General features: G+C 54.5%; 1 protein-coding gene across 2 annotated transcripts in view; it reads left to right on the top strand.

Annotated features, from left to right (window-relative positions):
* GRAMD1B (GRAM domain containing 1B) overlaps window positions 1-20,849 on the top strand; it is a 41,286-nt gene extending 20,437 nt beyond the window's left edge. For both annotated transcript variants that reach the window (XM_080814917.1, XM_080814918.1), the window contains 13 exons: window positions 177-257; window positions 3,413-3,528; window positions 5,318-5,474; window positions 6,558-6,747; window positions 8,252-8,395; window positions 9,284-9,402; window positions 9,660-9,802; window positions 10,854-10,957; window positions 11,509-11,712; window positions 12,707-12,797; window positions 16,433-16,540; window positions 16,861-16,978; window positions 20,618-20,849. In XM_080814917.1, the coding sequence (XP_080671043.1) occupies window positions 177-257; window positions 3,413-3,528; window positions 5,318-5,474; window positions 6,558-6,747; window positions 8,252-8,395; window positions 9,284-9,402; window positions 9,660-9,802; window positions 10,854-10,957; window positions 11,509-11,712; window positions 12,707-12,797; window positions 16,433-16,540; window positions 16,861-16,978; window positions 20,618-20,707 (1,665 nt within the window). In that variant the 3' untranslated portion in view covers window positions 20,708-20,849. The remainder of the gene's footprint in view (window positions 1-176; window positions 258-3,412; window positions 3,529-5,317; window positions 5,475-6,557; window positions 6,748-8,251; window positions 8,396-9,283; window positions 9,403-9,659; window positions 9,803-10,853; window positions 10,958-11,508; window positions 11,713-12,706; window positions 12,798-16,432; window positions 16,541-16,860; window positions 16,979-20,617) is intronic.
* The last annotated feature ends 5,958 nt before the right edge of the window (window positions 20,850-26,807 follow it).

Raw genomic sequence — 26,807 nt, 5'->3', positions numbered from 1 at the left:
CCCATGGGCTGGTCCCTCTCACGAGAGAACATCGGTGTCATGGTCATGGATAACTGATTCCGTAGTATTTGGGGAGGAAGTCAGCAGCTTTCCTTAAAAGGATGAAGCACCCTGTCTCCCTCCATTATATTGTGAGTCTTAAAGGATTCTTCCTGCTGTCTTCTGTTCCCATCTAGCACTTTTTCACGTCGTTTGGGGCCCGGGACAGGACATACATGATGATGTTCCGGCTCTGGCAGAACGCACTCCTTGAAAAGGTGAGTGCTGCCCAGCTGCTTCCGCCCCTCGGCCTCAGGACGCACACCCACCTGGAATGTTCTTTCCCCTGGGGTGAGGGCTCCACGGCGAGAGTGGGCTTTCTGTGACGTGGGCTGGCTCCAGAGCAGCCCACGTGTTGTCAGGGTTCTGGAAGGAAGTCCCCCAGACTCGGGGTGAGTCCTCTGCTCTCCCGGTGGTGTCCTGTGAGCCCCCCGGTTGCTGCCTGGAGCAGGACCCTCGCTGACTTCAGGCACTTCTGTTCCACCGGCTGAAACGTGCCAGGTTTTGTGAGACCTGCAGAGGCGGGAAGGACCGTCAGGGAGGAATCGGTGTCTATGCTCACAGGTTCCTAGAGGCAGAGGCCTGTCACACCTCGCAGCGTCACATGAGGAAGGGAAGGAGACCACGGTCCGTCAGGGGGCGGAGAGCACAAGGGGAAAGCACGGGCAAGAGCTCGGGTTGTGGCTTTTGCAGGAAGGAATGGGTGAGGCCGGATAAGGGCCAACCAGGTTTAGGATTGTCTTGTTTGAATAATTCCATCAGGCCTTGGGACATGGAGACTGTCTCTAGTTGCCTGTCGCTGGGGTACCTAAGGCCAGGTAACATGGGCCCCGACTGTAAGGAGCTAGGAAAGAAGGGGGTTGAGGGTCTAGGCTTTGGATTGGCCAGTGACATACGAAAGGTACCCTTCCCGGAGAGTTGTTTTCTGTCTCCAGGAATTAGCTAACCCTGGGACGGACGTTCCCTCACCAGTCAGCAAGGCCTCAGATGCCAGAGCATCAAAAATTCAGAAAATGGGAAAATAGAGCTAATACAGCCCTCTAATCTGATGACTCGAGTGTCTGAAGGACTCTGAGGGCACACGGATATTGGCGATGCTATGGCCACATTCCTTCGAGAACTCCCACTCAGATGCCCGGGCCCGTGGGGGGAGGGTGTTGGGAAATCAGCCCCAAGCCAGGGCAAGAGACACAGTAGAAAAGTTACATGGTTATAATTATATATATGACACATACTTATCCACCTTGACTCATAAGCAATCTAAAGTAAACTGGGCAGATTTATTATTTAGAATTTCTTCTGACCTGAAGGCCTATAGCCCTGGCCCGAATCCAGGTAACTTATCTGCGCTGGATCTTCTGCCTTTAGTAGCCATCAGTAATAGTAAAATGATTGTGTATTTGAACCTCCACTGGCAGGTTGGGATTTTTCATGCAGTTCACAGACACTGTCCTGTCTGAATAAGACAGAAGCTCTGACACAGCAGATGTCTGCCGACTGTCCTCGTCCTGCTTGTGGTCCGGCAGGCCGAGCCTGGTGGATGGATCAGAGAGGAGCGCATAGAGAAGGGGACTTGTGGCAAAGGGGAGGACGTGAGGCAGCGAGGCAAATGGGTCTCAGGCGGGGTGAATGATCTACGTCAGGGCCGGAGATAGGAGGCAGGGGGCCCAGAGAGAGGAGGAGGAGATGCCTCCCTCTGACCTGGTGAGGGCCAGCACCTGCCGGCTCAGAGGGAGCCTTGGGGTGTGCCATTCTGGACAGTTCTCCTCAGCCGGGAGGCCAGAAGCACTGCCTGCTTCCTGAACCACACCAGGAAAGGCTGATCGCGGAGAATTCTCAGACTCTTTATCAGATCTGTTGATGGGAACCGCTCTTTAAGTTTGATGTAAAATGTTTCTTGGTGTCTTGACTCCTGTTTTTCCTTAAGGCTCTTGCCCTCCTTCTCACATCCTGACCCTGCCACCTTCTGCCCCGCTCCCAACTGAGGACTCCTCCGTGTCCCTCTGGTCGTTGTTTTTTCCACATTCTGTTGCCTCTTTTCCCGCAAATCCGAACCCCACGGGAGCTCGCTTTTCTTAGGACAGAGCTTTTGAGGAGGGCATGTAGGCCTGTGGTGAAATAAGGACGTGGGGCCAGCAGTACCCAGAACTATAGGCAGACTCATTCTGTTAGAGAAGAAAGAAGGAGGTATTGAGGTAGCTGAGACATTGGTTGGATGTGCTCCCCTTTTGAGGCCCCTTAAATTATGAGCCCATAGGCTTCTTTCTAACCACAGGAACTGTCCGAAGACAGAATGGCCACCTTCGAGGTCACACCTCATTCTGTGAAGAAGTGGGGCCTGCTTGTGTGGTCACCATTAGTATGAGGAGGTTTCTTTTTTTTTTTTTTCAAGAGTTTTTTTTTTTTTAATTTTAATAAACATATAATGTATTTTTATCCCCAGGGGTACAGGTCTGTGAATCGCCAGGTTTACACATTTCACAGCACTCATCATAGCACATAACCTCCCCAGTGTCCATTTCCCCACCACCCTCTCCTGTCCCCCTTCCCCCCAGCAACCCTCAGTCTGTTTTTGGAGATTGAGTCTTTTATGGTTTGTCTCCCTCCCAATCCCATCTTTTCATTTTTTCTTTTCCTCCCTCCCCCCAAACCCCCCGCATTGCATCTCCACTTCCTCATATCAAAGAGATCATATGATAGTTGTCTTTCTCCGGTTGACTTATTTCGCTAAGCAGAGGAGGTTTCTTTTTTTTTTTTTTTAAGATTTTTTATTTATTTGACAGAGCTCACAAGTAGGCAGAGAGGCAGGCGCAGGGGGTGGGGGTGGGGGTGGCGGAAGCAGGCTCCCTGCTGAGCAGAGAGCCCAATGCGGGGCTGGATCCCAGGACCCCGGGACCATGACCCGAGCTGAAGGCAGAGGCTTTAACCCATTGAGCCACCCAGGCGCCCCGCAGAGGAGGTTTCTGTGTGTTGGGGAGACTGCCTCCAGGGACCAGGTCGACATCAGATCACCTTGGCTCCAAGATTCACATCTGTTTATCACACTTAATGCTTGACCTCGTCCCTAGAAGCAAAAAATGGGTAGTTACCATCCTTAAGGGGGCAGTTGATCCCATTACGCAAACCTGAGTTGTGGGAACAGGGGCAGGTTCCTGAATTGGCTGGAAGCTGTATCTTGAGGCAAAAGATTGGTGTCTTGATGTGATCCTGGGAGGAGGTACAGGGAAATGGAAGAGGCGTTGCTCTCCACTTAGTCCAGCAAGGGAGAATGGAGGTCCGCTTCTCCTACCCCCAGGGGAGCCCAGCTCCGTGCCTCTGTGTAGCGTGGGGTCCCGAGGAAGGAAAGGTCAGGGTCCCTCTGTTGTCTCCGCAGCCCCTCTGCCCCAAGGAGCTCTGGCACTTCGTTCACCAGTGCTATGGGAATGAACTGGGCCTTACCAGTGACGATGAGGACTACGTGCCCCCTGATGACGACTTCAACACGATGGGGTGAGCAAGGCAGAGGGCAGCTGCCCAGGGAGCTTCTCCAAGAGGGGCTGGGACGGTGGTGTCAGCCTCCCTAGGGAGCGATGTCTGAGTGAGTCCCTGAAGGAAGTGGGAAGATCCTCGCAGGCAGAGGGAGTAGCCAGTGGGTTGCTGGACGGAATGAGCAAAGGGCCAGCAGGAGGAGGAGAGGCCGGGGCCGGATCCTGAAGGCCTTTTGGCCAGTGCGACGATTGGATTTTACTCCAAATGGGCTGGGAAGCTGTGGGAAGGCTTTGAGTTGGTAATTGATGAGATCTGACTTAACGTTTTAACAGGATCGCTCTGGTTCCTGCATTGGAAATAGACCAGGGAGGAGCAAGGGTAGACGGGCTGAGAGGCTGTTGAATAATTGAGATCAGACAGAGGAGAGGAGAAGGTGGTTTGGGCCGGGAGGATAGCAGTAGAAATGGCAGTCAGTGGTTCGTTGCTGAGTGTATTTTGAAAGTGGAACCAGGTCTGTTTTGAAGGATTTGCTGACAGATTGGAAAGGAACCAAGGATGCCTTTAAGGTTTCCTTGGATTTATCAGCCGGAAGGCTAGGGCTGTTCCAAATCGAGATGGACAGCGCTACAGACCAGACTTTGAGGGAAGATCAGGCAAGTTGGGTTTGAGATGACAGCCGGCCAAATGGAGATGTCACCTAGACATTTGTGGATGTGAGCATGGAGTTCACCAGGGATGTGTGGGCGAGGTGCCTAAACCTGGGAATTACGAGGGGCTAGCCAGGAGATTAGCTGAAACCACAAGTGGTTGGATGAACGTAAGAAGTTCGAGGACTGGGCCTGGGAGCACTCAGCAAGAGGAGGCAGCAGCAAAAGAAATTCTGAAGGAACATCCAGCCAGGTAGGAGGACCGCTAGGAGAGCTCGCATGCTCGGAGCCAAGGGAAGGAAGCTTTAGGAGAAGGGAGCATCGCTGTATCCCGTGCTGTTGATGTGTTGAGAAGGATGGGGCCTCGAAGTCGTACTAGCCTTGCTCGAGGTGGGGAGGTAGGTGGAGGCTCGGTGGTGGCATGTGTGGCACAGAGCCGTGGAAAGCAGGGAAAGCAACGCGGAGTAGTGACCCTCAGTAGTGACACCGCTTAATCTCGGTGAACATCTGCCTGTCTTGAGCAGACGTGTCATGGGTTACTCAGAGTTGTCTTGCATCCAGGTGGGGTGATAGGTAAAGTGTGAGTCAGATGTTGATGACGGGGCTGATTTCTCCCTTGGGAGAGGCTGAAGTGTCCCTAGATGGGCACCCACCCTTCTCTCAGGGAGGGTTCCCCTTCCGGTGTCCGGGGCAAAGAAGCTCACTAGTTAGGATCCAGAATCTGGGTGTTATCACCAAAGGACACTTGTGGAGGGTCCCATTCTCATCACTGTGTGGGAAATAAATGTATTCGCAGAATGTCCCAGGTGTCTCTGTCAGTGGTGAGGTTGGGTTGGGATGGGATGGGATGCCGTGGAAGAAAGATCGTGTAATACATGTAACAGTCATAGGTTGGGGTCATAGGATAGGGTTAAATCTATGGAGAGTGTGCAGAAAATAGGTGACTTTGGAGCCAGAAATCATACACGGGGAAGGGAGTGCGAGGTGGGGAAGAGGTTTTGGGAATGCTGTGTAGCAGGGGGTGGTGTTTAGAGGAAGATCCTATCCAAAGCAAAGAAGCAAGAAAGCCCATAATTTGGGACGGGTAGACAGATGTGAGGTTCTCAGAATAGTTGGCGGTCTTGGCCGCCGAGGTGACAGGGATTCGTGCTGTCTTCTCTCAGCTACTGTGAGGAGATCCCCGTGGAAGAGAATGAAGTGAACGACAGCTCATCCAAAAGCAGCATTGAGACCAAGCCGGATGCCAGTCCGCAGCTCCCCAAGAAGTCCATCACCAACAGCACGCTGACGTCCACAGGGAGCAGCGAGGCCCCTGTCTCGGTATGGGCAATAGGACCTTTCTTCTGCCCCAGTGCACGACCCAGTGCACGACCCAGCACCCGGGCCTGGGGCACAGGGAGAAGGGAGGTTGCTTACCCTGTGGCAAGGTGATTCAAGGAGGCCTCCGGGAGCCCATGGGCTCTCTTGTTCCGATGCTGTACTCCCAGGATCCAGAGCCCAGTTCTCCGTGCCTTGGAGACAAGGTTTTGTTTGGCTTCTGAGCATATGAAAACCATTCCAAGTTCATGGTGTGACTACTTCAGGTCAGCCCCTCTATGGAGAACTATCCCAGGTCTTTTTTTTTTTTTAAACTGCCTTGATACAAGGTCAAAATTGCACGTGAATCTAGGGCTGTAACCTGTTATCTGTTCAGCCATTCGACAATTAGTTTTTGAGTTCCTAGAGTATACGCTCCCGATTTATTTTTCCCCTGTGCTAGACTTTACAAAAGAGATAAAAATATGTTAAGAAAGGCCTTTGTTCTCTGAGACTTGGCTCCAGAAGGGATGGGAGCTTGACAGAGGAAGTGTTGGGTGTGCACTGGCGCGTTGGAGAATGGGCGGGGATTCTTGGAAAGGATTCCCAGAGAGGGGAGACGTGTACTCCATTGGCTCAGGGGTCAGACCTTAGAATGGAAACGTCATTCATCTGTGCCTAATCTCCATTTTCCATCTCTAAGGTTGTCCTAAAAATAAAAAGGTTTGTCTCTATTCCCTTCTAGGGCTAAGGGGAGAATAAATTAAAAGGTGCTTAGGAAGATTTGGAGCCTCTTAGCAGACGAGCGCTCGTGAGAGGCAGGCCGACCTGTTGTAGCAGGGGGAGATGTGGCTCCGTGAGCTGACTCTGCTGGATGCTAGGGTTGGGGCACTGTGTGATGGTAGTACAAGGTCAGAACCTTCTACTGGGTTCTCCCGCCTTCCATGGCAGAGCTGGGGAAAACCCCTAGAGCGGGACTCCAGCCCAGCCCCTGAGCAGCTGTGTTGTGAACTTGAGCGCTCCCTGGGCCAGGTCCCTAATCTCCCTTTGGAGAGGAGACCCGGAGCAGTTTGCCCTATTTGGGTGACTCCTGTGTCTCCACCCCAGTTCGATGGCCTGCCCCTGGAGGAGGAGGTGCTAGAGGGCGAGGGGTCCCTGGAGAAGGAGCTTGCCATTGACAACATCATCGGGGAGAAGATTGAGATCATCGCGCCTGTGACCTCCCCTTCGCTGGACTTCAATGACAACGAGGACATCCCCACGGAGCTCAGTGACTCTTCCGACACCCACGATGAAGGTGGGCGTTCGAAAGTGGGTGTGCAGAGCGGCCCTTGCTCTCTCCATTTGAAGGCTAACAGGATGTCCCTGTGTGGAGGCTGGAGTCCGTTGGTCTCTGGGTTTCTGGTGGAAGGGTGGGCTCATCTGTCATTAGCATACGGACATTGTCTGGATAGCCCCTGCAGGATCCTTCTCATTCCGTATTTGTCCAGTCTTAGTGGCGGTCCAGTCTTGCCGATAAAGGTCCCCGTTGAGCAGACTTGCCGGGCACCTCTGTTCTCACAGAGATTCAAGGCAGGGCGGTGTTTACATGCCACAGAAAAGTGCCAGTCAGCCGCTTGCTGGAACAATGCGATCTTACTAGAAACTTGCTCTAGTGACGCCAGCGTTGGCTTTTTAGACCAGGCTGCAAGAAAAGGTGTTGCCGGGTCACTCAGACTCTGGAACCTGCCCTTCTCTCTAATATTTCTAGGTAGTACTACTTACGTCACTCCTGCCTGCATTGGGTCAGGTTCTAGGACCTGGCTCTGGCGTGCATTGCCTCTGGCATTCCGGGGCCCAGGGGCCTGATGGTCAGTATTGATGAAATGGGTCGATCCATGGACTTGGGGGTTGGCTAGGACTAGCGCATGTACGTAGACAGTGCTCATTTAAACACCTGTGGACAGTCTCTCCGATGGTCCCCTGGAGTGGTGTCCTCACCTTCGGCCAGCTCCCCCAGTCCCATCTAGGACGCAAGGCCAGTGCCAGTGATCGCACAGGTCGGGTACTGTACAACGTGCGCATCAACTCAGAAGTGACCCCCACTGTGCTTATCCTGTCCGGTCACAGGCACCGGCTCTGTATGATTCTGAGCTGCAGGGGCGCCGGGAATGTCGGCTTCTTGCTTGAGACCGCACGGCAGCCTCTGTAGGTGCAGTAATTAGGGACTCTGGGATGCCGAGGGCTTGGGGTGCTGGGACTTTAGCAACACACCTCTACTCCCAGACACATTCTCCTGGAGCAGATAGAAACCTGAGAAAAGTGACAGGCATTGAAATTCTGGGGGAGGCCGGCCGCCTTACGGAAGAGGAGCCAGCTTCGTGCAGTTAGAGAGCGTGGCCCTGCAGTCCAGCCCAGCTGGACGTTCCAGATGAACCCGTGTCCCTTTAATGCCTCTGTGCCATAGTTGCAGGGCCGTGTGTCCTCCGTCATGCTTAACTTACAGATAACTGATAGCTTTTAGGTTCAGGAAGTCCTTCTTCATTTAAATCTTCATCTGAGATCCGCTTCGTTAGCAAGGCTTGAAAATGGAAAAACAAGCAGAACATTCCCATAGTCTTTGTCAAGGAAGGGTACCGGTTCGAGTGAGCTGTGTGCGTGCTGGCGAAGGAGGAGACGGACAGATGCGAGGTCATGAGCCGCTACCCTCGAGGGCTGCCCTTGACCCTCAGGGGCCCGTGACCCTGAAGTACCCCGGCGGTTGTCCCAGGGCCGCCCGCTCCTCAGCCCTCATTCCCTCCTTCTCATTCCCTTCTGTGCAGGGGAGGTCCAGGCCTTCTACGAGGACCTGAGCGGCCGGCAGTACGTGAACGAGGTCTTCAACTTCAGCGTGGACAAGCTCTACGACCTGCTGTTCACGGACTCGCCCTTCCAGCGGGACTTCATGGAGCAGCGGCGCTTCTCCGGTCGGTTCCTCTCGGGACACTCGTCGTCCTCTTCTTCCCCAGTTCCCTCCTTCCCCAGGCTCCCTGAGGGCACGGGGCCCCCCTTCCCGCCCCAGGGCCCTGTGTGCTCCTCCTTCCCCCAGCCCACGGTGCGCAAGGCCCCAAAGGCCCACCAGTGGGCAAGACCGCCCAGGGTTCACGGTCTCGCAGAGAACCGCCTCGAGCCCTTACTGCCAGGCACCCCCTGGCGCACCAAGCACGTGACGCCAGCTTGCGTAACCCTTGGGCTTGCCGCGTGTGCGAGCATTGCCATCCCTGGGGTTCCTGGTGAGGAACCCCGAGCTCCAGCTGTCCTCACTTTGCCCAGGGGCCGTGCAGCTCAGTCGGGCGTGAGCCGGGATTCACATCCAGGACATTGCGCCTTCCTGCTTTGCTCCCTCTCGTCCCTCTGCCCCTGTTCTGCCCCACCGCAGGGGCTGCGGCTCTGGCCGTGAAAGAACATCCGGGCATCGGCATCGCCCCTGCCAGGAGGGGAGGGCAGACGGAGGGCACCCAGAGGCCATGCCTTAGAGGAGAGGACTTGTTCCCAAAGATCCCAGGCCCTCGTCACAGTGACTCCAGTGTTGCCAGCACCCCCGCAGGTGGCCCCCGGACGGCCTGTCCCGGCCCCAGGAACAATCAGCACTCTGGAGCCCTGTGTAGAATTTCGGCAGCGCTACAATGGGCCTCTTTCTGTTTGGACTCCCCCTCCTCCCACCCTCCTCCCGGGGCCCTCGGGCTCCCATTGGCTTCCCATTGGGGGCCGGCCGGCCGCCGGTATAGTCAAGGGTTCGCTCCGAGGGGAAATTCAGAGATGGCGCAGGCCTGCCTCCTTCCCGCCCTCATTCCGGGGCTCTTCTCTACCCTCAGATATCATCTTTCATCCGTGGAAGAAGGAAGAGAACGGAAACCAGAGCCGAGTGATCCTCTACACCATCACCCTCACCAACCCTCTGGCTCCGAAAACTGCCACCGTCAGGGAGACGCAGGTGAGCCGCGGGCGGGGGGCGCAGAGGAGCGGCGGGAAGAGTCTCTGCCCCGTCTGAAGGATTGAGGGTAGACGGTGTGAAGAGGAATCTGGGTGCCTGTGTCGTTGCGCCCCAAGGCGGGGACACGTGCCGGGCTGCCGTTTCCACAGGTTCAGGGTCCCCCGTCTCTGCCCAGAAGTCGGGGGTGGGTGCGTGGAGAGAAGGGAGGGCGGTGCTGTTCCCATCGTGTACCTCAGTTTCGTCCCCTGTCCCCACAGACCATGTACAAGGCGAGCCAGGAGAGCGAATGTTACGTGATCGACGCCGAGGTCCTCACGCACGACGTGCCCTACCACGACTACTTCTACACCATCAACCGCTACACGCTCACCCGCGTGGCTCGGAACAAGAGTCGGCTCAGGTGGGCGGACAGAGGGCCCTGTGGGTTCCGGGAGGCGCCCCGCATGCACGTGTGTCCTCGCTCATGCGGTGGCCGAAAGACGGCGCTTTGGTGAAGGGCCCCAGGGAGCTCTCTCATGAGTCGAGACGTTCCGAACCCCACATCTCAGAAAGGGCCTGCATCATTCTCATCCTCTTCTTTAAAAATACTTTTTTGTTGGGTGCCTGTGTGCCTCCATCATCTCTCCTCCCTCCTGCCCCTGTCATCCTGCCCCACACCATGTCTAGGCTTCTCTCTTCCAGCTTTTTTGAAGAATCTCCTGATGACACATCTTTTCTGTCCAGGCCACCCAGAGGCAGCTTGTTACTGATGCACCCCCCCCCACCACGAAAGGTGCCCCTCCCCTGTAACCCCGTGAACACTTGCCGGGTGGCAGGGCGGAGGTGGGGGAGGGGATGGCAAGCATCGGCTTTCTTGCGTTAGGCCGCAGTGTCCCCGAGGACAGCAGGGAAGGGGGGCAGGCAGCCTTAAAAAACAGGAGCATGAGCTGGGAGCTGCGGTGACACAGGGCCATGGAGGAGAGGAGGGGAAGGGGCTGGTGTGCAGGCAGCAGAGAGACCCGTGACTGGGAGAGAGAATACTTGGAAAAATGCAAGAGCTGGCGCGAGCTCAGGGAGTGGAGAGGCGGGAGCCAGGGCCGGTGGCAGATGACTCCCCTAGTGGTGGGAGTGACAGAACCCCAGAGCCTGATCTGGACTGGCCGGTGTCTGCAGAAGACAAAGGACCCCACGGCCGGCCAGCTGCCTGGCCCCATCTGGAGGAGGCGGCGTGGCCTCATGAAAGACCTGTGGGCCCAGTGTCAGGAGCCCTGCTCCGTTAGCCTTTGGTCTGCCAGTCTATTCTAGAACTCCCATTTTCTCACCTGTAAGGTGAGGGTCCATCCGCCCATTCCACGGACCTCCGGAAGTGGCCAGAGAGCTGAGATGGCACCGTGGGTGTGGTGCGAAGGGCCTGTCCCGGCAGAGCAGGGGTCCCGGGAAACGGCTGATCTCACTCCTGGCTTGTTCCTCAGGGTCTCCACAGAGCTGCGCTACCGCAAACAGCCCTGGGGCTTGGTGAAGACGTTCATCGAGAAGAACTTCTGGAGTGGCCTGGAGGACTACTTCCGCCACCTCGGTGAGCTGGGCTGCAGCCGTCGGCACTGGTGCAGCGGGGCCGACACGGGCTCGGCTGCATAGCTGCCGCCGGTCAGGCGTGGGAAGCACGGAGGTGGGGGCCACACGTGGGCACACGTGCGTTTCCGAGAGGCTGTGCCAGTAACTTCGGAGGGCCAGCCCTCCCCACCCCCGGCATGTGACCACCACCTCTCATCACACCGGGGGTAATTCGGTACGGAGAGGAAGGGTGAGCCTGGGAATGCGCCCGGGAGGACCTGGGACATGCCCCCAGCTGTCTGCATGGGGGCACGGATGTCGAGAACCTAATGTTTCTGCACAGTGTTGAGCAAAACCCAGAGTGGGGGGTCTGGCTGGGGGTACGTCCCAGTGGAACTTCCTGAGGCTTGTCGCTGCCCCCGAGGGACCCCTGCCCTCCCACTCAGCGTCCCCGAGTGCAGCGTGGGCAAAGGGTTCTCGGAGAGAGGGCTCGGCTGGGCGGAGGCAGCGTTGTTTCTGGAGGCCAGCGGGTGGAGCTGCAGGTGGAGGCAGGTGGCCTTCTGTCTCGGACAGAGAGCGAGCTGACCAAGACGGAGAGCACGTACCTGGCTGAGATGCACAGACAGTCTCCCAAAGAGAAGACCAGTAAGGCCCCGGCGGTTCGGAGGAGGAAGCGTCCCCATGCCCACCTGCGGGTGCCTCACCTGGAAGAGGTGATGAGCCCCGTCACCACACCCACCGATGAAGACGTGGGCCACAGGATCAAACACGTGGCAGGTGCGTGCCCGCTGGCGGGGCGGGGCGCGGGGCCCCGAGCAGCTTGCCTGTGCCAAGTGCCAGGACCTGCACACACACGCTCCTTTTGCATCCGTGGGTACAGATTGTATGTAGTTGGCCCCTGACTCATCATTCAGCCTCTGGATCCTCTACCTGTTTCCCTTCACCTTTATGTTCCTCGGTCCCTGCTGAACCCAGTTCCCCGAACTCCCGTGCCGCCTCGATGGGCTCAGACGAGCAGCTTCCAGGTTTTTGGCAAATGCGCCGGGGAGAAGCCGCAGCTCAGGCCAGAGGTGCCCTCCTGACACAGATGTCAGGGAGTCTGAGGCAGCACCCCCCCACCTGCCCCCCCACCCCCCCCCGCCTTGACATGTTTCCCTCTCCGCATCCAGCCACGCACAACCTCATGTCTTCGCTCAGTCCCGGCGACATGTGGCCATAGGAGCCTCAGAGACCACCAGTCCAGCGTCTTTCAGGCCATGCTTTGCACACCCCGGGGCGTGCCTCAGGATGAGGGCAGGAGAGGAGGACAGTGCCCGCCTTCTGTGTCCCCCTCCCTTACGTAGGGGATTTCTGACGTGACACGTGTGAATGCACTGACTCTCCGAGGGGAGCTGAGACTTGTTCAGCATCCGGGCACTAGCTACGGACACAGCCCGAGCAGAAAGCCGGCTCTGGTCCCAGCCCGGTGCAGTTGTCTGTGCCATGGCTACTTTGTCCCCGCTCCGCGTGTCCTAGCTGCGTAAGGCTATTGAGCCTCTTGTTTGTTTGGTGACTTGAATGTCCACTTCGCCTGACTCAGCCCATGACCTTGCCCTTGAGGGGCTTCCCTTGCCCTTTTGGAGGGCTGGGTGTATCTGTCCTCTCATTCATTGTTTGGACAACATCATGGACAACTCTCCATCATTCCCCGAAGCTCTGTGCGTGACCCCTGTCACGGCAGCCAGGGGGCTCATGAGCCACCGTGGTGATGGCCTCTTTACTCTCCCCACAGGTTCCACGCAGACACGGCATATCCCCGAGGACACCCCTAATGGTTTCCACCTGCAGAGTGTGTCCAAGCTGCTGCTGGTTATCAGCTGTGTGTAAGGGATCTCAGCTCTCCTCCCCGCCCCTGCCCCAGCACCTTCCCTCCCTGCCCGCTGGCTCCTTGGGCGTGTGCGCACCCCTTCCCGTGGCCCTGGCCTTTCTTCATCCTCTAGCCTCCTCTCTTCAGATCACTTGCTCTGTCCCTCACTCCTTGCCGCTTTGTTTCTTTTTCTCTGTTCGATTTAGCATCTGCTGTAAGCTAGGCCCTCAGGAGTGGGAACAGAACGCTGTATACAGCATCCATGCCCTTGGCAACTCAGTTTCAAGTGGGTAAGACAGACAGGAAATTCAGACTTACTACACTGTTGGAGAAACCCTAACACGGAGACGCCGCACAGCGTCTGAGAAGCCCCTTCGTTCACATGTGAGGGAGGTCCTGAGACTCTGCTCCGGTCCGGGGACCAGGATCGGGCACTCCTGGGCCCACACTTTGGCAGGAAAGCCAGACAAAATCAATGACGACTGTCCCGAAATATATGCTTATATTATTGTAAATAATTTACAAGATTGCTATCATGTTATAAAACAGTAGGCGCAGTAATGTTCCCAGGAGGACCCTGGGCAGGGAGAGACGAAGTGGGAAGAAATGCACAGGTAGCGTGGGGGGACCCAGCTGTCCACGGGGGAGCCCAGGATGCTGGGGTCGCCCCCGAACCACTGGGAGCAGGGAGTTCCTGGGACGGGCGGCTGAGTGGATTGCTGTTCTGCTTGATTCAGCCCGCTGCCGGACCACCCCCGCCCCACCGCCTTCCCTGGAGATGGGGGTGTGCTGTGAGCATGGGGGGGCACAGGCAGGTGTGACATGGGAGCTGCCCAGATGGGGGTCCTGCCTGCTCTGCACTGGGGACTGGCCTGTCTCTGGGTGTCTCTTCTGTGACACCCTCTCCCTACTCCGTCAGGCCCCCATAACTCGTTTTCAGAGAGGCAGAAGCAGAGGCACAGCCAAACCCATCAGGAAGCCCTGGAATGTGACAGGATTGGCTTTCTGTGTTGTTTTATCGCTTCAGAGCCTTTTGGCTAAGATCAAGTGGTGGTGTTGTTTTAAGTCCCTCTGCCTGCCTGTAGGGAGAGGCCTAGAGAAGAAAGGGCTGGAAGCAGGCAGGCTGGTCCAAGTAAGGGGCAGCGGCGTAGGTGAGCATGACTGTCCCTCAAGGAGGGGACGGAGGACCCGTTAGCCATCTGGTTGGGTAGCAGAAGAAGAGGGAGGACTGCGGTGGGCGCCTGGAGATGGTTGTGTCGTTCACAGAAACCCGGGTCAGGGCGCAGAGCTGTTCAAGAAGACGCTCTGGGCTCCAGCTGTGTCCCGAGTTGCAGTGGGAATCCAAGGGGAGGGGACAGCACTTGCTGATGTGGACCTCGGCTCCAGCTGTGTCCCGAGTTGCAGTGGGAATCCAGGGGGAGGGGACAGCACTTGCTGATGTGGACCTCGGCGAGGCGGAGAAGCATATGGCTTCATGGATGCTGATTTAGTTAGCAGTAGCGTGAGAGCCCCGGGTGAGAATGAGACCATCCGAAGACAGCGCCGAGTGTGAGAAGAAATCAGGGCCACAGATGAGGCGTGGGCACCATGCGGGGGCATGAGGAACATGAGGCGGGCTCTCTTCTCACCTGACTGCGCGTGTAACAAACGTAGGTGGAGATTTCTTCCGCCCGTGGCCTGGGGAGCCAAGGTCTCTTAAAAAGTCACATAGACACAAAGACAGCTTTGAAACCAGTAAGACTCCTGTTCAACAACATCCATTTGAGGGGATTCGTGCTGCCAGGTCTCTTCCGTTGGGTTTGGTAGATCGAAAACTCGAACCTCAGGTGGGTTCTGTCTGAGCAGAACCTGCTCAGACTTACTGCGTGTGCAGACTTCCTGAAGGAGGCCTTCTCTCCCGAGTCAGTGGGATCGCATGGCGTTAGCTGACTGCGGGGCTCTGTTAGGTTAAGATCATGGGCTTCATCATTCAACACTTAGAGGGTCCGGGCTGCAAATCTGCCGACAGTGTGGGTGGAACGGGCCGTCCTGTGTCCGGCGGGCCCCGAAGCGGCTCTGCCCGCCTTCCCCTGTGTGGACCAGAGGCTCTCTCCTCAGACCGCTTGCAGGGGTGTCTGTGGACCTCCCCGGAGTGCAGGCAGGATTGTACACACAGACCTAAACGCAGGAGGTAGGATATACGCAGCCCACGCCAAAGAGGCGGGCGTTCAGGTCCTCTGGCGCGTGCGGGTACAGTTAGAGGCAGTGTCATTGCAAGTCAGCGTGAAATTTAGAGATTGTTCTGGAGAAGGCACAGAGCCCTGGAGAGGGTCAGGGACTGGAAGCTGCCAGCTCCAGGAGTATCCGCTTCTGTAGTGCTGGAAGCACAGAGAAGAGCGCAGTCTCGCTCTCTTCTCTCTCTCTCTCTCTCTCTCTCTCTCTCTCACACACACACACACACACAAACACACACATACACACATTGAAAGGTCGAAGGCACAGCATAAGATGTTCTTTGTTGGTCCTTTTCTGTCTCCCTTTTCTTGTGTGTGTCCCTAAATGTCCTTATACCCCTTTCATGATAAAACCGGCCGTCACGGGGGGCTCCTGTGTGCAGGGAGCTTTCCGTCCACTCCTTCAGCCCACGCACAGTGCAGCCCCAGCGGGGTAGTTAAGAAGGGGGTTCAGAGACGCTAGGGAACTTCATCAGAATTTCAGAACCCTGAAACATTGCACCAGCACTGTACCCAGTTCTCTGTGTCTCTAGATCCCTTTGCTCTGCAAATCATCTCTCTGCCATGAACTTGGGTCCTAAAATGATCTTTTGGCAGCCCCTGAGGCTCCCCCATCTCTGGGCGGCCCTCTGTGCCCCCAGGGTCATCCTTACCATCTCCTGTCTCTGAGCAGTGCTAGCCCAGCCTGGGCAGCCTCGTGACCCCCACAGGTCCGGGCAGGCATGAGGACGAGACGTGCTGTAGGACATCGTGCTAACCCCTGTTGGGCAGATCTGGCCGATAGTCCACAGCCTCGCCCTTCTGTCGTGTGTCGGGTTCGCTGGGTCGGAGGACTTGCCTCCGCGTGTCACCCTTGACCTACTAAGATCTGTTTGCAGCTGCTGTCTCTTGCTCCTTGCTTGCTGGGTCTCCTCGTCCTCGTGTCCTCGCTTCCAGTGTTTCTTCCCCCGAGACTCACTTGCTGTCTGGCTTGGTTACAGTGCAGCCCTCCCCATCTCAGCACTGGCCTGTTCTAACCTCTGCCTCCTCCCCATTTTTCCTCCTTGCTCCCATTAGGATCTGTTTCAGGTACTGGCTCTCTGATTGCTCCGTTTACCCTTCATCTCTTTTCCTCTCCATCTTACCTCTTCCCCCAGGCACCCTGGGTCCAGGGGGCTCCTGTGTGTGTCTCTTTCCCAATGCCTTGGCCGCGTGCCCCTCCATGGGCGCTCCTGCTGTGTCCCGGCCCCTCCAGATGAGAGTGCCGCTCTCTCTCCCTCTCCCCCTCGCTGCATCCTTCCTCCTCCCTCCCTCACTGCCATGCTTCAGGTGACCAATGGTCAAGGACAGCAGCTGCCTCTGGAGGGGTGGGGGGGTGATCCCTGGCTTGTCAAGGTTGCGTGCACTCTCAGATTACATCTCATGCCTGTCGCCTTTGTCCCCTTTGTCTCCTCCCCAGTCTGGTGCTGCTGGTCGTCCTTAACATAATGCTCTTCTACAAACTCTGGATGTTGGAATACACCACCCAGACCCTCACCGCCTGGCAGGGTCTGAGACTCCAAGAAAGGTAATCCTTGCCTCTTCCATGGGGCCACCACCTCCACCCCACCTGGTACCGTGCCCCCGCTCCTGCCACCTGGTCTCCGTGGGACGGCCCCGCTGCCCTTGGCCAGTGGGTAACCCTTTGGGATGAGCCCATAAGTGGGCTCTGAAAACTGTCCCTGTAGCTTTAGCCTGCTTCTGACCTGGGGCACAGCGGAGCTGGGGGCACTGAGCAGAGGACAAAGCAGTCTGATGTGACTCTCTGTCCTTTAGGGGTCTGGGAGCACAGGACAGTCCACTGAGCATAACTCCAGCTGCCGGGGTGCCCCTTCTTCTGCCCCACAGGTTACCCCAGTCTCAGACAGAATGGGCCCAGCTCTTGGAGTCCCAACAAAAGTACCACGATACAGAGCTCCAAAAATGGAGAGAGATCATCAAATCCTCGGTGATGCTTCTTGACCAGGTGAGATGTCCCCGCCTTCTCCACTTGCCCTCATCTTCTGAAGATGAGCTGCTTCCCTGTGCTCTGGGAGATCTCCCTGTCCCCGTCCCCACCCACCCACCAGACCTCACCCTCCTGCTCATTCTTCCCCTGGGCCATCCACTGTTCAGATTTTAAAGTCATCCTGGAATGGGTTGTTGGAAACACAGGTGTTCTCCCCAAGCGATAACAATGAAATTTGCAGCAAGAAAGCTATAGGTTAGACCCAAGAACTCCTTTATTTTTTTCCCCCCTTGGTCACTCGTGGCCATCTGACAGGCATTGAAAGGGGAGAACCTCCTTTCACAGAGATTTGTCTTCCCAGAAGGCATATGTTTCTAGTTCCTTTTGCTGTATGCCCCCCACCCCGCCCTCAACACACACACACCAGCACACAACCCCCAACACGTCACACCTGTCAGGTGCACAGGTAGTCTGGGAAGATGGTGTTAGTAATGCGTCATCTCTTCGTGACATCTTCTAGTGTAGGTGCCTGTGTTCCTTCCAAAAACTGTGTTCGTTCATCTCTTTAAGAAAATCCTCCTGGGGGCGCCTGGGTGGCTCTGTGGTTAAGCGACTGCCTTCGGCTCAGGTCATGATCCCGGAGTCCTGGGATCGAGTTCCGCATCGGGCTCCCAACTCCACGGGGGGTCTGCTTCTCCCTCTCACCTTCTCCTCGCTCATGATCTCTCTCACTGTCTCTCTCTCAAATAAATAAATAAAATCTAAAAAAAAAAAGAAAGAAAAGAAAATCCTCCTGGCGCAAAATCAACCAAGTTTAGTTTCATCAAAGGGGGGAGCGTCTCTTCCTTCCCTCAGAAGAAGTTAACATCTTAGACAGAACCCTTTGTAGTTGCCAAGACAGCAAGAGGCTACCTTTGCCTTCCAAGAGAATTAAGAAGATAGGAGACGAAAAATTTGTCCTGGTCCATTAAGATTTCTGTCCCTAAGGAGTTCTTTATGTTTGGTGGTCGGCCAGACTTGAGATGGAATCCCAACCTTGCCACGGACTGGTTTTGTGACCTGGAGCAAGGGATTTAATATTAGTGACTTCACAGTTTCTTCCTTTATAAAATGGGAATTACAATTGTAACTTCATGTAATTGCTGCTGGGATTTGAGGGCGCGGGGGAGGCCCTCATTAATATTAAATCTTATTCCCCTTCGTAGCATGGTTTTAGCTGTAAATCAAGGAGAGATCATTTTAATGTGGCTATCAGGATCCAATTTAATGTGTTCTAGAATAACATGTTTAGCTTTGGAGCCATGAATTTTTTTGTTTTTTTTTTAACAAAAGGGGTAAATGGCATTGCAGGGGGCTTAGGAGCCCTGTGATACCAAGAAAAGTTGATCGAATTAAAGATACACTTAGGAGAAGGAAGGATGGGGCGAGGAAAACAGGATAGGCTTCAGACCTAGAGGTCCAGCAGGTAGAAGGATAGATTGAATGCTTGTGAGACCCCAGGGGCTAGAAGTTACAGGGAAAGGGAGCTTCGAGTAATCAAATAAAAACAGATCACTGACAAGCTCGTCAAGAATGGAATGGGCTATTTTGAAGGCTCGAGATTCTATCACCGGAAGTGATATGAAACAAGCCCAAGGGTTGACCAGGTGGTGTCAGATAAGAAACTTATGAATGAAGTAGGAGGCAGTTGGACTGAATGACCAGGTTCTCTTACAACTCCAGAATCCGGTGTCAGGATGGGGCCCCTTATGTTGGAGCATGGGGCGGTCAGAGGTATAGTGTGGAGGACTCAACTCTATGAGCGTTAGGATAGGTGTTTTGTTTCATTCCCTTTATTTTATTTTACTTTTTTAAAGATATTTATTTATTTATTAGAGCAAGAGAGTGAGCTCAAGCAGGGGGAGCAGGGGAGGGAGAAACAGACTTCCTGCTCAGCGGGGACTTGATCCCCACTCTAGGACTTGATCCCAGGACCCCAAGATCGTGCCCTAAGCCGAAAGCTGATGCTTAACAGACTGAGCCCCCCCGCCAGGTGCCCGTTTCATTCTCTTTAAAAGTAACTTCAGGAAGATTAATAACAGACCCCTTTGGAGCATCCCTACGGAGCAAAGGGTATATAGTAGAACCAGAGAGTAGAAGAAAACTGTAGATTAAGCAGAGGGACAGAGGATCTCAAAATCCATAGCCATGTGCCCATGAAATGTTAGCCGTGTTGTCCCAGGGCAGCTTAGGTCAAGGTGGTATGTAAACGTGTTGTGGTATGACAGACCCATCAGGATTCTGCTGCTAGGACTCTGCCCCATTTAGACTCCTGGCCGTGACCTGACAGCGTTAGTGTGCCTGTTCCTTCGCGGAGGTTAAGAAATTCAATTAAGGTTAATTCATGATGTGGGTACAGCTAGAAGCCTGCTCGGTTGTCGGGTCTCTGCTTGGCACCCAAGGTGTCTGTTGCTGTCTACCACACATGAAACAAAATGATTACAGATGACCCTAGTGTGCAGTCCCCACACGTGGTTTACGAGCGGCCAGGAAAAAGAAAGGATGGTGAGCTAGAGAACGTTTAGACTTGTTCTGGGCCTTACGATGGGTAAGATTGGAATAGGCAAGAGAGACAAGAGCCCCGGGCTGGGAAAATAAGGCGGCGAAATGCACAAAGATGGGAGTGTATGGCCTTCAGGTTTGATGGGGAAACCACCTGGAATGAGTAGAAGGGGGCTTCTTAGAGCAGTGGAATGCTTTGAGAAATTTTTTCCTTTTTTAAAAGAGAGAATTTTTTTTCCCCAAGATTTTACTGAGTGAGAGAGAGAGATCACAAGCAGGCGGGAAGGGTAGAGAGAGAATCAGACTCCCCACTGAGCAGGGAGCCCTATATGGGACTCGATTCCAGGACCCTGGGATCATGACCTGAGCTGAAGGCAGACTCTTAACCCACTGAGCCACCCAGGCACCCTGAGAGAGAGAGAGAATTCTTTTTTTTCTCCCTAAAGATTTTGTTCATTTATTTAACAGAGAGAGAGACAGGGAACATAAGCAGGGGGAGCAGCACAGAGAGAGGGAGAAGCAGGCTTCCTGCTGAGCAGGGAGCCTGATGTGGGGCTTGATCCCAGGGCCTTGGGATCATGGCCTGAGCCAAAGGCAGATGCTTAACAACTGAGCCACCCAGGCGCCCCGAGAGACAGAGAGAGAGAGAGAGAATTCTTAATTGAGCAACACAGGGGCCACAAATCATTAAGACACAGGGAACCTCACCCCAGGGGTTCCAGTGCTAGATCGGCTGTCCCCTTTCTTTTTTTTTTTTTTTTTAAGATTTTATCTATTTATTTGACAGACAGAGATCACAAGTAGGCAGAGCCGCAGGCAGACAGAGAGGGAGAAGCAGGCTCCCCGCTGAGCAGAGAGGCCGATGCGGGGCTCGATCCCAGGACCCTGGGATCATGACCTGAGCCGAAGGCAGAGGCTTTAACCCACTGAGCCACCCAGGTGCCCCCAGCTGTCCCCTTTCTGCTGGAGGCAGCATCCTAGGAGAATCCCCCTTGTCTTAGGGGCCCAGCTCCCTTGAACTCGATGTTGCGCTAGGGGACCCGCCCTTGGTGGGCGTGGTGGAGAAGCCCACTGAGGGCACCAACCCCGGGCCGGGTGGGCTTCCCTGTCTTCCAGATGAAGGACTCGCTCATCAATCTCCAGAACGGCATCAGGTCCCGAGACTACACGTCAGAAAGTGAAGAGAAGAGGAACCGCTATCACTGACAAGGCAGGAGCAGGGGGGGCTGCGAGAGGCCCGTGCAATACGTGTACATAGACCGTATAAATAGATATATATAAATATATATATATACAGAATATAAATATATATATATTATATACAGATTTTAAAAAGAGATAATGCCTATGTACCAGGGAGAAGGAGCGGGCCCGCCTCCTATGCTGGTCGGCGGAGGGGCCGAGGAGGGCAGGGACCACCTCTCAGCACCGACCTCCCCTGATCCTCCCCCACCCCCGTCCCCGTCCCCGCCCTTCCCCTCCTGGCCGTTCCAGGCTCTGAGAAGGGAAATGTTGTTGAGCCAAAGTCATGCCTGTGAAGACCCTGGGGTCTCGAAGTCTCAAGGGGCTTAAGGTGCTTCATTCCCGAATCCCCTCTTGATTTGTTTCCAAAATAAAAGAGAATCTTTTCTTCCCTACCCCACGCTTCCCCAGGTGTTCTCTTGTGAACGGGAAGCATCAAGGGCAAGAGCCCAGTCTAAACTCTGCCACCTGAGCCCCGCCCCATCCCCCTCACCCCGCTGTCTATGGACCACGCGCCCCCAGCAAGGCGGAGGGCTGGGAAGCTGGGAAGGCTGCCCCCGTGGGACTGGGCCTTGAGCCGCAGGCTCCCGAGGACACATGTGCAGGATGGTGTCCTCCTCCCTCACCCCCGAGCCTTCCCCTGACCCCTGTAGGGTGTGGACCCAATAAGGGCTGGGAATTTCTTACTTTCCCACCCCCTTCCCCCTTCTCTCTGGTCTTCTCCCAGGCTGGATCTGGGTGAAGTGTCACTTTTTAGTGCCTAAAGCCCTATTTTTTCTCTGTGCCCTAAGAGCACATCGTTTATTAGCCAGGATGGAGCATTTTGGATCTCGTTAAACCCCTTTCCGAGTGGTTATGAGCCAGCCAGGCCTGTGGCTCTAATTTCTTCACTTTGAGCTGTCAGTTTGATTTCCGGAACAAGTCAGGGTGTCCTAGGGGCGTCCGGGGTTGGAGGGAGTGCCCTAGCACTGTACAATCAGATCATAGGTTCACAGAGAACACTGTGGGAGTAGTGAGCACTGATCTCCAAGCGCTCACTTGGCTGCCAGCATCCTTTATGATAAGGGAAGGACTGACTTTGATTAAGGGAGACAACGAAGACACTCCGCACAGGGTAGGAGACTTAGGCTTTTGGAAGGAATACATTTGGCAAAGGTGCGTTGCATTTGTGCAGGAAAAGGCCAGAGTGAGCCTCTGCGCCACGTGGAGGCCATTCCAAATCCCGTTCCTCAGACTTGGGAGTGGGAGTTGGGGCAGAGGAGGCAAAGCCTTCTCTAGCCTCTGGCCCCAGAGAAGTACGAGACCACTCAGGAGGAGAAAGAAGACCTTTGGTTAGGAGAGTGAGTCACCCAGGGCCAGTTGGGAGTTGGCTCCCTCGGACCTGTGCATTTATCTGACCTTGCAGGGGCCTTCTGGGCATGATTAGCATTTTTCATTCACTTAACTGCTCTTCCTCTGTATAATGATCAGAGGAATTCTGCCAGCCCCTCGGATCCTCAGTTGGGAAAAGATCATACTAGTTTGGCTGGGAAGACTCTTCCAGATTGCTTGTTCTCCTGGGGGGCCTCTTGACATAGGAGGCCAAAGGAAAGGAGGATTTTATTGCTGACCTAGCCGCAAAGAAAAGCGAGTCTTCTGTTGGAATGGCCCGAGCATCCCCCTTTGACAATCAAAGACAGCTTTTGACAGCCTAAGGGCAGGATGGGAAGACAAAGGATACGTGCCTCAGGGGAGTAGGCTGAGAATCAGCTGGAATGAATATCCCTTCTCTAGGAAAGGAGATTCCAGGGCTGGAATCATGCCTGTGCAGGGTACATGTGCCCACAGGTCAGGGGGTCACTCCTCATCCTTGTCCAGGACTTGGATCAGGAGACACTCCAGTGATGGTCAGGGCTTGTGGGCCCCGGGCCAAAGGAGGAGGCACAGTGCAGACTGCTAGCAGTTTTCCTGCTGCAGGATCCAGAAGCCAACATTATTCTCAGAAACTTTTGAAAGCAAAAGTGATAAATGCTCTCCTTTATTCCATACATCATTTAATACTTATTTAAATCACCCAGTTGTTGATGGTCCCATGGTGGGACCTTTGGGGTGACTTCCAGTGGTTTCTCTGCTGGGAGTAAAGTGACGTAAGGGGGCTTGGCTGCACAGAGCCGTCCACTTTTGCTTGACCTCTTTGGCCATCCCAGGGAGGATGTAGTTGACAGGAAGGGAGATGCTTAGTATATCTGAGGAACCCTGGGGGTTTGAACCCGGGCCACACTGTGTACACATGGGGAAGGTCCCTCGGCCTACCTCATTCCTAAGAATCATGGATCTCTTGTGGGCACTCTGTTCTAATACTGTTTTAAACTTTCAAAGCAGAAGACCCAACACCTTTATTCACTCCCGAACAAAACCTTCCCCCCACATTCCGTGACCCGTCCAAGGAAGCGCACCTTTGCAGGTTAAGTCTGGGAGTGAAACTGATCAGTAACGTTGCTGCTCGAGCCCAGCAGCTTGGCTCGTAGCTGTTCCTGGGAGCATGAGAACCACACCTTTTATGTAATTTCTTCCAGCCTGTGCTTTGTTTTTGTTCATGTAAGGACCCTGGTCAGGTGGGAATCTTTCCGCGAGGATTCCTGGGGTCCCCTTTGAGAGCTTGCATTCAAAAGATGCTACAGAGCCTCTGACCAGGGGGCGGTGAGCTACAGGGTCTGTACTTCCACTCCAGCTCCCTTGAAGGAACCAACAAGATTGGCCTTGGAGAACCCACTCCCATCTGCAACGCCTCTCTTCCCCCGCTTCACCTCCCTGGGACAAGGGCAGCAGGATCAGCAGCTTTGGAAGCTCCCTGTTAGAGCACTGGGCTAAGTTAGGAGACCTGGGCCCGAGTCCTGGCTCTGCTCTGCTCAAGTCACTTCCCTTACCTGAGTGCTGTATCCTCCTTTGTAACGGGAAGGGGGTTGAGCTGGACCATCTCTAAGATAGGTTCGAGTGTGGGCATTGTCTTGGAGGCTGTGTTGGAGACTGGCAAGGTAGGGCTTCCTCAAACTTGGAGAGAACAAGCCTTCTGGGCTAGAGCTTCCTGGTGTGTAGATGAGTAGTAGGGCAGTGTCAGGGTTCCTGGGAAATCCAGGATAGTTAAACTTTCTTCTTTATGAGTCAGCAGGACTAAGGAGGCCTAGTGAGGTGGGGAGAAGGAGATCAGGTGTGTTGTATTTCCCAGTGTTAACCTAGGAGGGTGTGTCTTCCTTTGTCGGCCTAGTCTTAGTTTGGGAAGGGACTCTCTCTAGGCTAGGAGGAGGAGGATATTGGCAAGAAGGGCACCATCTTGGATTAATATCAGCTCATCTTTTGTCTCTAGGCTGTGAAGCCTCTCATCTGTCCATCCTTCCTCCTCCTCACTAGAAGAAACACTGGAGAGAAGTCATTCCTGGTCCTAGTACTTCTCTTTTGACTCAGTTCAAACCTTATTGGGGTTTTGACTAATTGCGAAGTTTTGGCTAAAATCCTGGGGTTGTCATAGAGCACTGACCCTAAGAACCTGGGATTACGGGAAGGGGGAGAGGGATCAAGAACCCTCAAGAAGAATGCTTTGCTAGAAATGGCTTCTCTCCCTGTCCCTGTCCTGACGCAAGCTTGGACCATGTCTAAAATCATTTCTGGGCAGCATCTCTAGGGTGAAGTCTTGGAGAAAGGACCAGGGAGAAGAATGTTTCTGGACTGTGGTCTCAGAAGGCTGTTCTCTGTGCCATACTATGCTGCTGCTTTAGCTCTGCAGGACAGCCAGAGCGAGCCCCTTCCTCCCTAGGGCCCCCAGGTGGCAGGGCTGTGATCTCCCTCCCCATACCCCCTGGACCTCACCTGCCCGCTCCAGTAGGAAACTTGAGAACCTGTCTTCCTGACTCTCTCCTCCCCCCGCCCCTTGTCTCTAGGCTGTGGGACAATCATCCCATCCACCCCTTGACATCCTTGACCCTCATCCCCCAATCTCCAGCAGGCTGGCCCCACTCCCTCCACCTCTATGTTTTCTTCCAGAAGATGCGTTTTTGGGTCCAAGTGGAGCGTTTTTCTGGAAGGCCATCTCTTAACACCCCCTGCTTCCCTGATGTGGAGCAGGAATTTGCACAAGGTGTAGAGAGCACCACTTCCCACCTCTCTGCCCAGCCTTGTTACCTCACTCCTGCTCCAGCCATGGCTGTGATGGGCCCAGCCAGCTCCCTGGCTCGGTGTTGGGTGCGACAGCTCAGGGGTCTTGGGCATTGTTTTCTGTGTGACTTGAGGTCCTCAGCAGGCCTGGGAGCCTGGACTGGAACCTTGGCCACTGGCGGGAAGCACCTTGCCTGCCAAGAGGAGCCGATGCCAGACGATGTACCCAGCATGTGAAAGCGTAAAGAGTACTGTCCTCTCTGCCCCGTGGCCTCCTTGCTTCTCACCCCACAGGGAGACGCTGCGGAAACAAGATGGCAGCCTCTGCTCCAGGCGAGACGGCTGGCTCTGTCTGGGGAGTTGGCCCTGGGCTCGGGTGCCACGTGCTGAGATTGCATAATGAAAGCAACCATTTTTGCCAACAGTAGTGTGGCTCCCCACATTTCCCTGTCCTGCACTCTAGGGCCAGACCACTCTCTGCATGGACCAGGTCATCTTCCCAAACCCATGGTGCTTTTCCCCCCGACCCCCACTCAACCTAGACTCCAAGGTGGGGAGAGATGAGTCAGAGGCCCCAGTGGCCCCTGGATAATCCTGACAATGGGTGGAGTGGGTGAGGCAGAGGGAGCAGCCCCCAGCACCTGCATGGGGCCATATATGGGAAAGAACACCGGTCGACTGCAGTTGAGTTGTCTGGCCATCTGTATTTGGATCTAGAACTGTACTTTGCCTGGCGCTGTGCGCAAGGTCTGAAAACTTACCTGCTATTACCTAGAACCATACACGGCTTCCCAGCCAGATCTTCATGTAAAGTAGCTAGAGCCATGGAAGTACAGTATGAATTAAAAGAAAAAAGTATTGAACTACAAATAATAAATGGTGTGTGTGTTTATTGCTCGATTCATTAGTGCTCATCACCCCAAAAGGTTTTGGTCCTCCCAGATGTGATGAGGGCGTGGTGCATGTAGGGGGGTGTGTGTGTATGTGTGTGTGTGCGTGCATGCTCATACACATGTCTAGGATGCCCTTTCCTGGGAAGGCAGGCAGCCTGATAAGTCAGATGGATAAGAAGTCTTCGAATCAGACCAGAGTATGGATTGCAGGAACAATACTTTGCAGGTGTGTGACCTTGGTCCCCATCCATTATTCTAAGCCTCAGTTTTTAGAGATAATATAAAATATGTGTCTTTTTTTTAAAGATTTTATTTATTTAATTACTTTGTTTATTTTATTCATTTTTTTTAAAGATTTTATTTAAGAGATCACAAGTAGGTAGAGAGGCAGGCAGAGAGAGAGGAGGAAGCAAGCTCCCCGTTGATCAGAGAGCACGATGAGAGACTCGATCCCAGGACCCTGAGATCATGACCTGAGCCAAAGGCAGAGGCTTTAACCCACTGAGCCAACCCAGGTGCCCCAGTGTGTGTGTGTTTCTTCATAGAGTGGCAAGTACTATACTAAGAAAATTTTTTTTCCTTATTAACCGTACTTTTCTTTGAAAGATTTATTTATCAGGGGGAGGACCAGAAGGAAAGGGAGAGAATCAAAGTGGGGCTCAGTCTCACGACCCTGAGATCACGACTTGAGCCAAAACCAAGAGTAGGATGTTCAACCGACTGCCCCCCCACCCTAGGAGCGCCCAGCAGTACCATTACCGTAGGAGCCTGTTATCACATGCTGTGACTCCCAGGGACAACATCTCACTCAACTTTTCCCTTTTGTGCCTTGGCCCTTCCAGGAAGGTGGACATCAGGAGACCGCTTTGCCTTATTTCCTTGTTAGCCTAGACTGGTTGAGGAGTCTGGCCCCTCCCCTCATTAGGCCTGTCTGTCTTGGAGTTACACCCTCACCACGTGATGGGAAACTTAGTGGGTGTCCGACAGGAGGGAACACTGGCAACTCTGGCGTTCCTTTGATTTGGAGAGGGAAGGAGGGCTGC

The sequence above is a fragment of the Martes martes genome, assembly GCF_963455335.1.
Source record: "Martes martes genome assembly, chromosome: 10".
Classification (NCBI taxonomy): Eukaryota; Metazoa; Chordata; class Mammalia; order Carnivora; family Mustelidae; genus Martes; species Martes martes.
The sequence above is the reverse complement of the archived record's forward strand: the minus strand, read 5'-3'. Positions and strand labels throughout refer to the sequence as shown.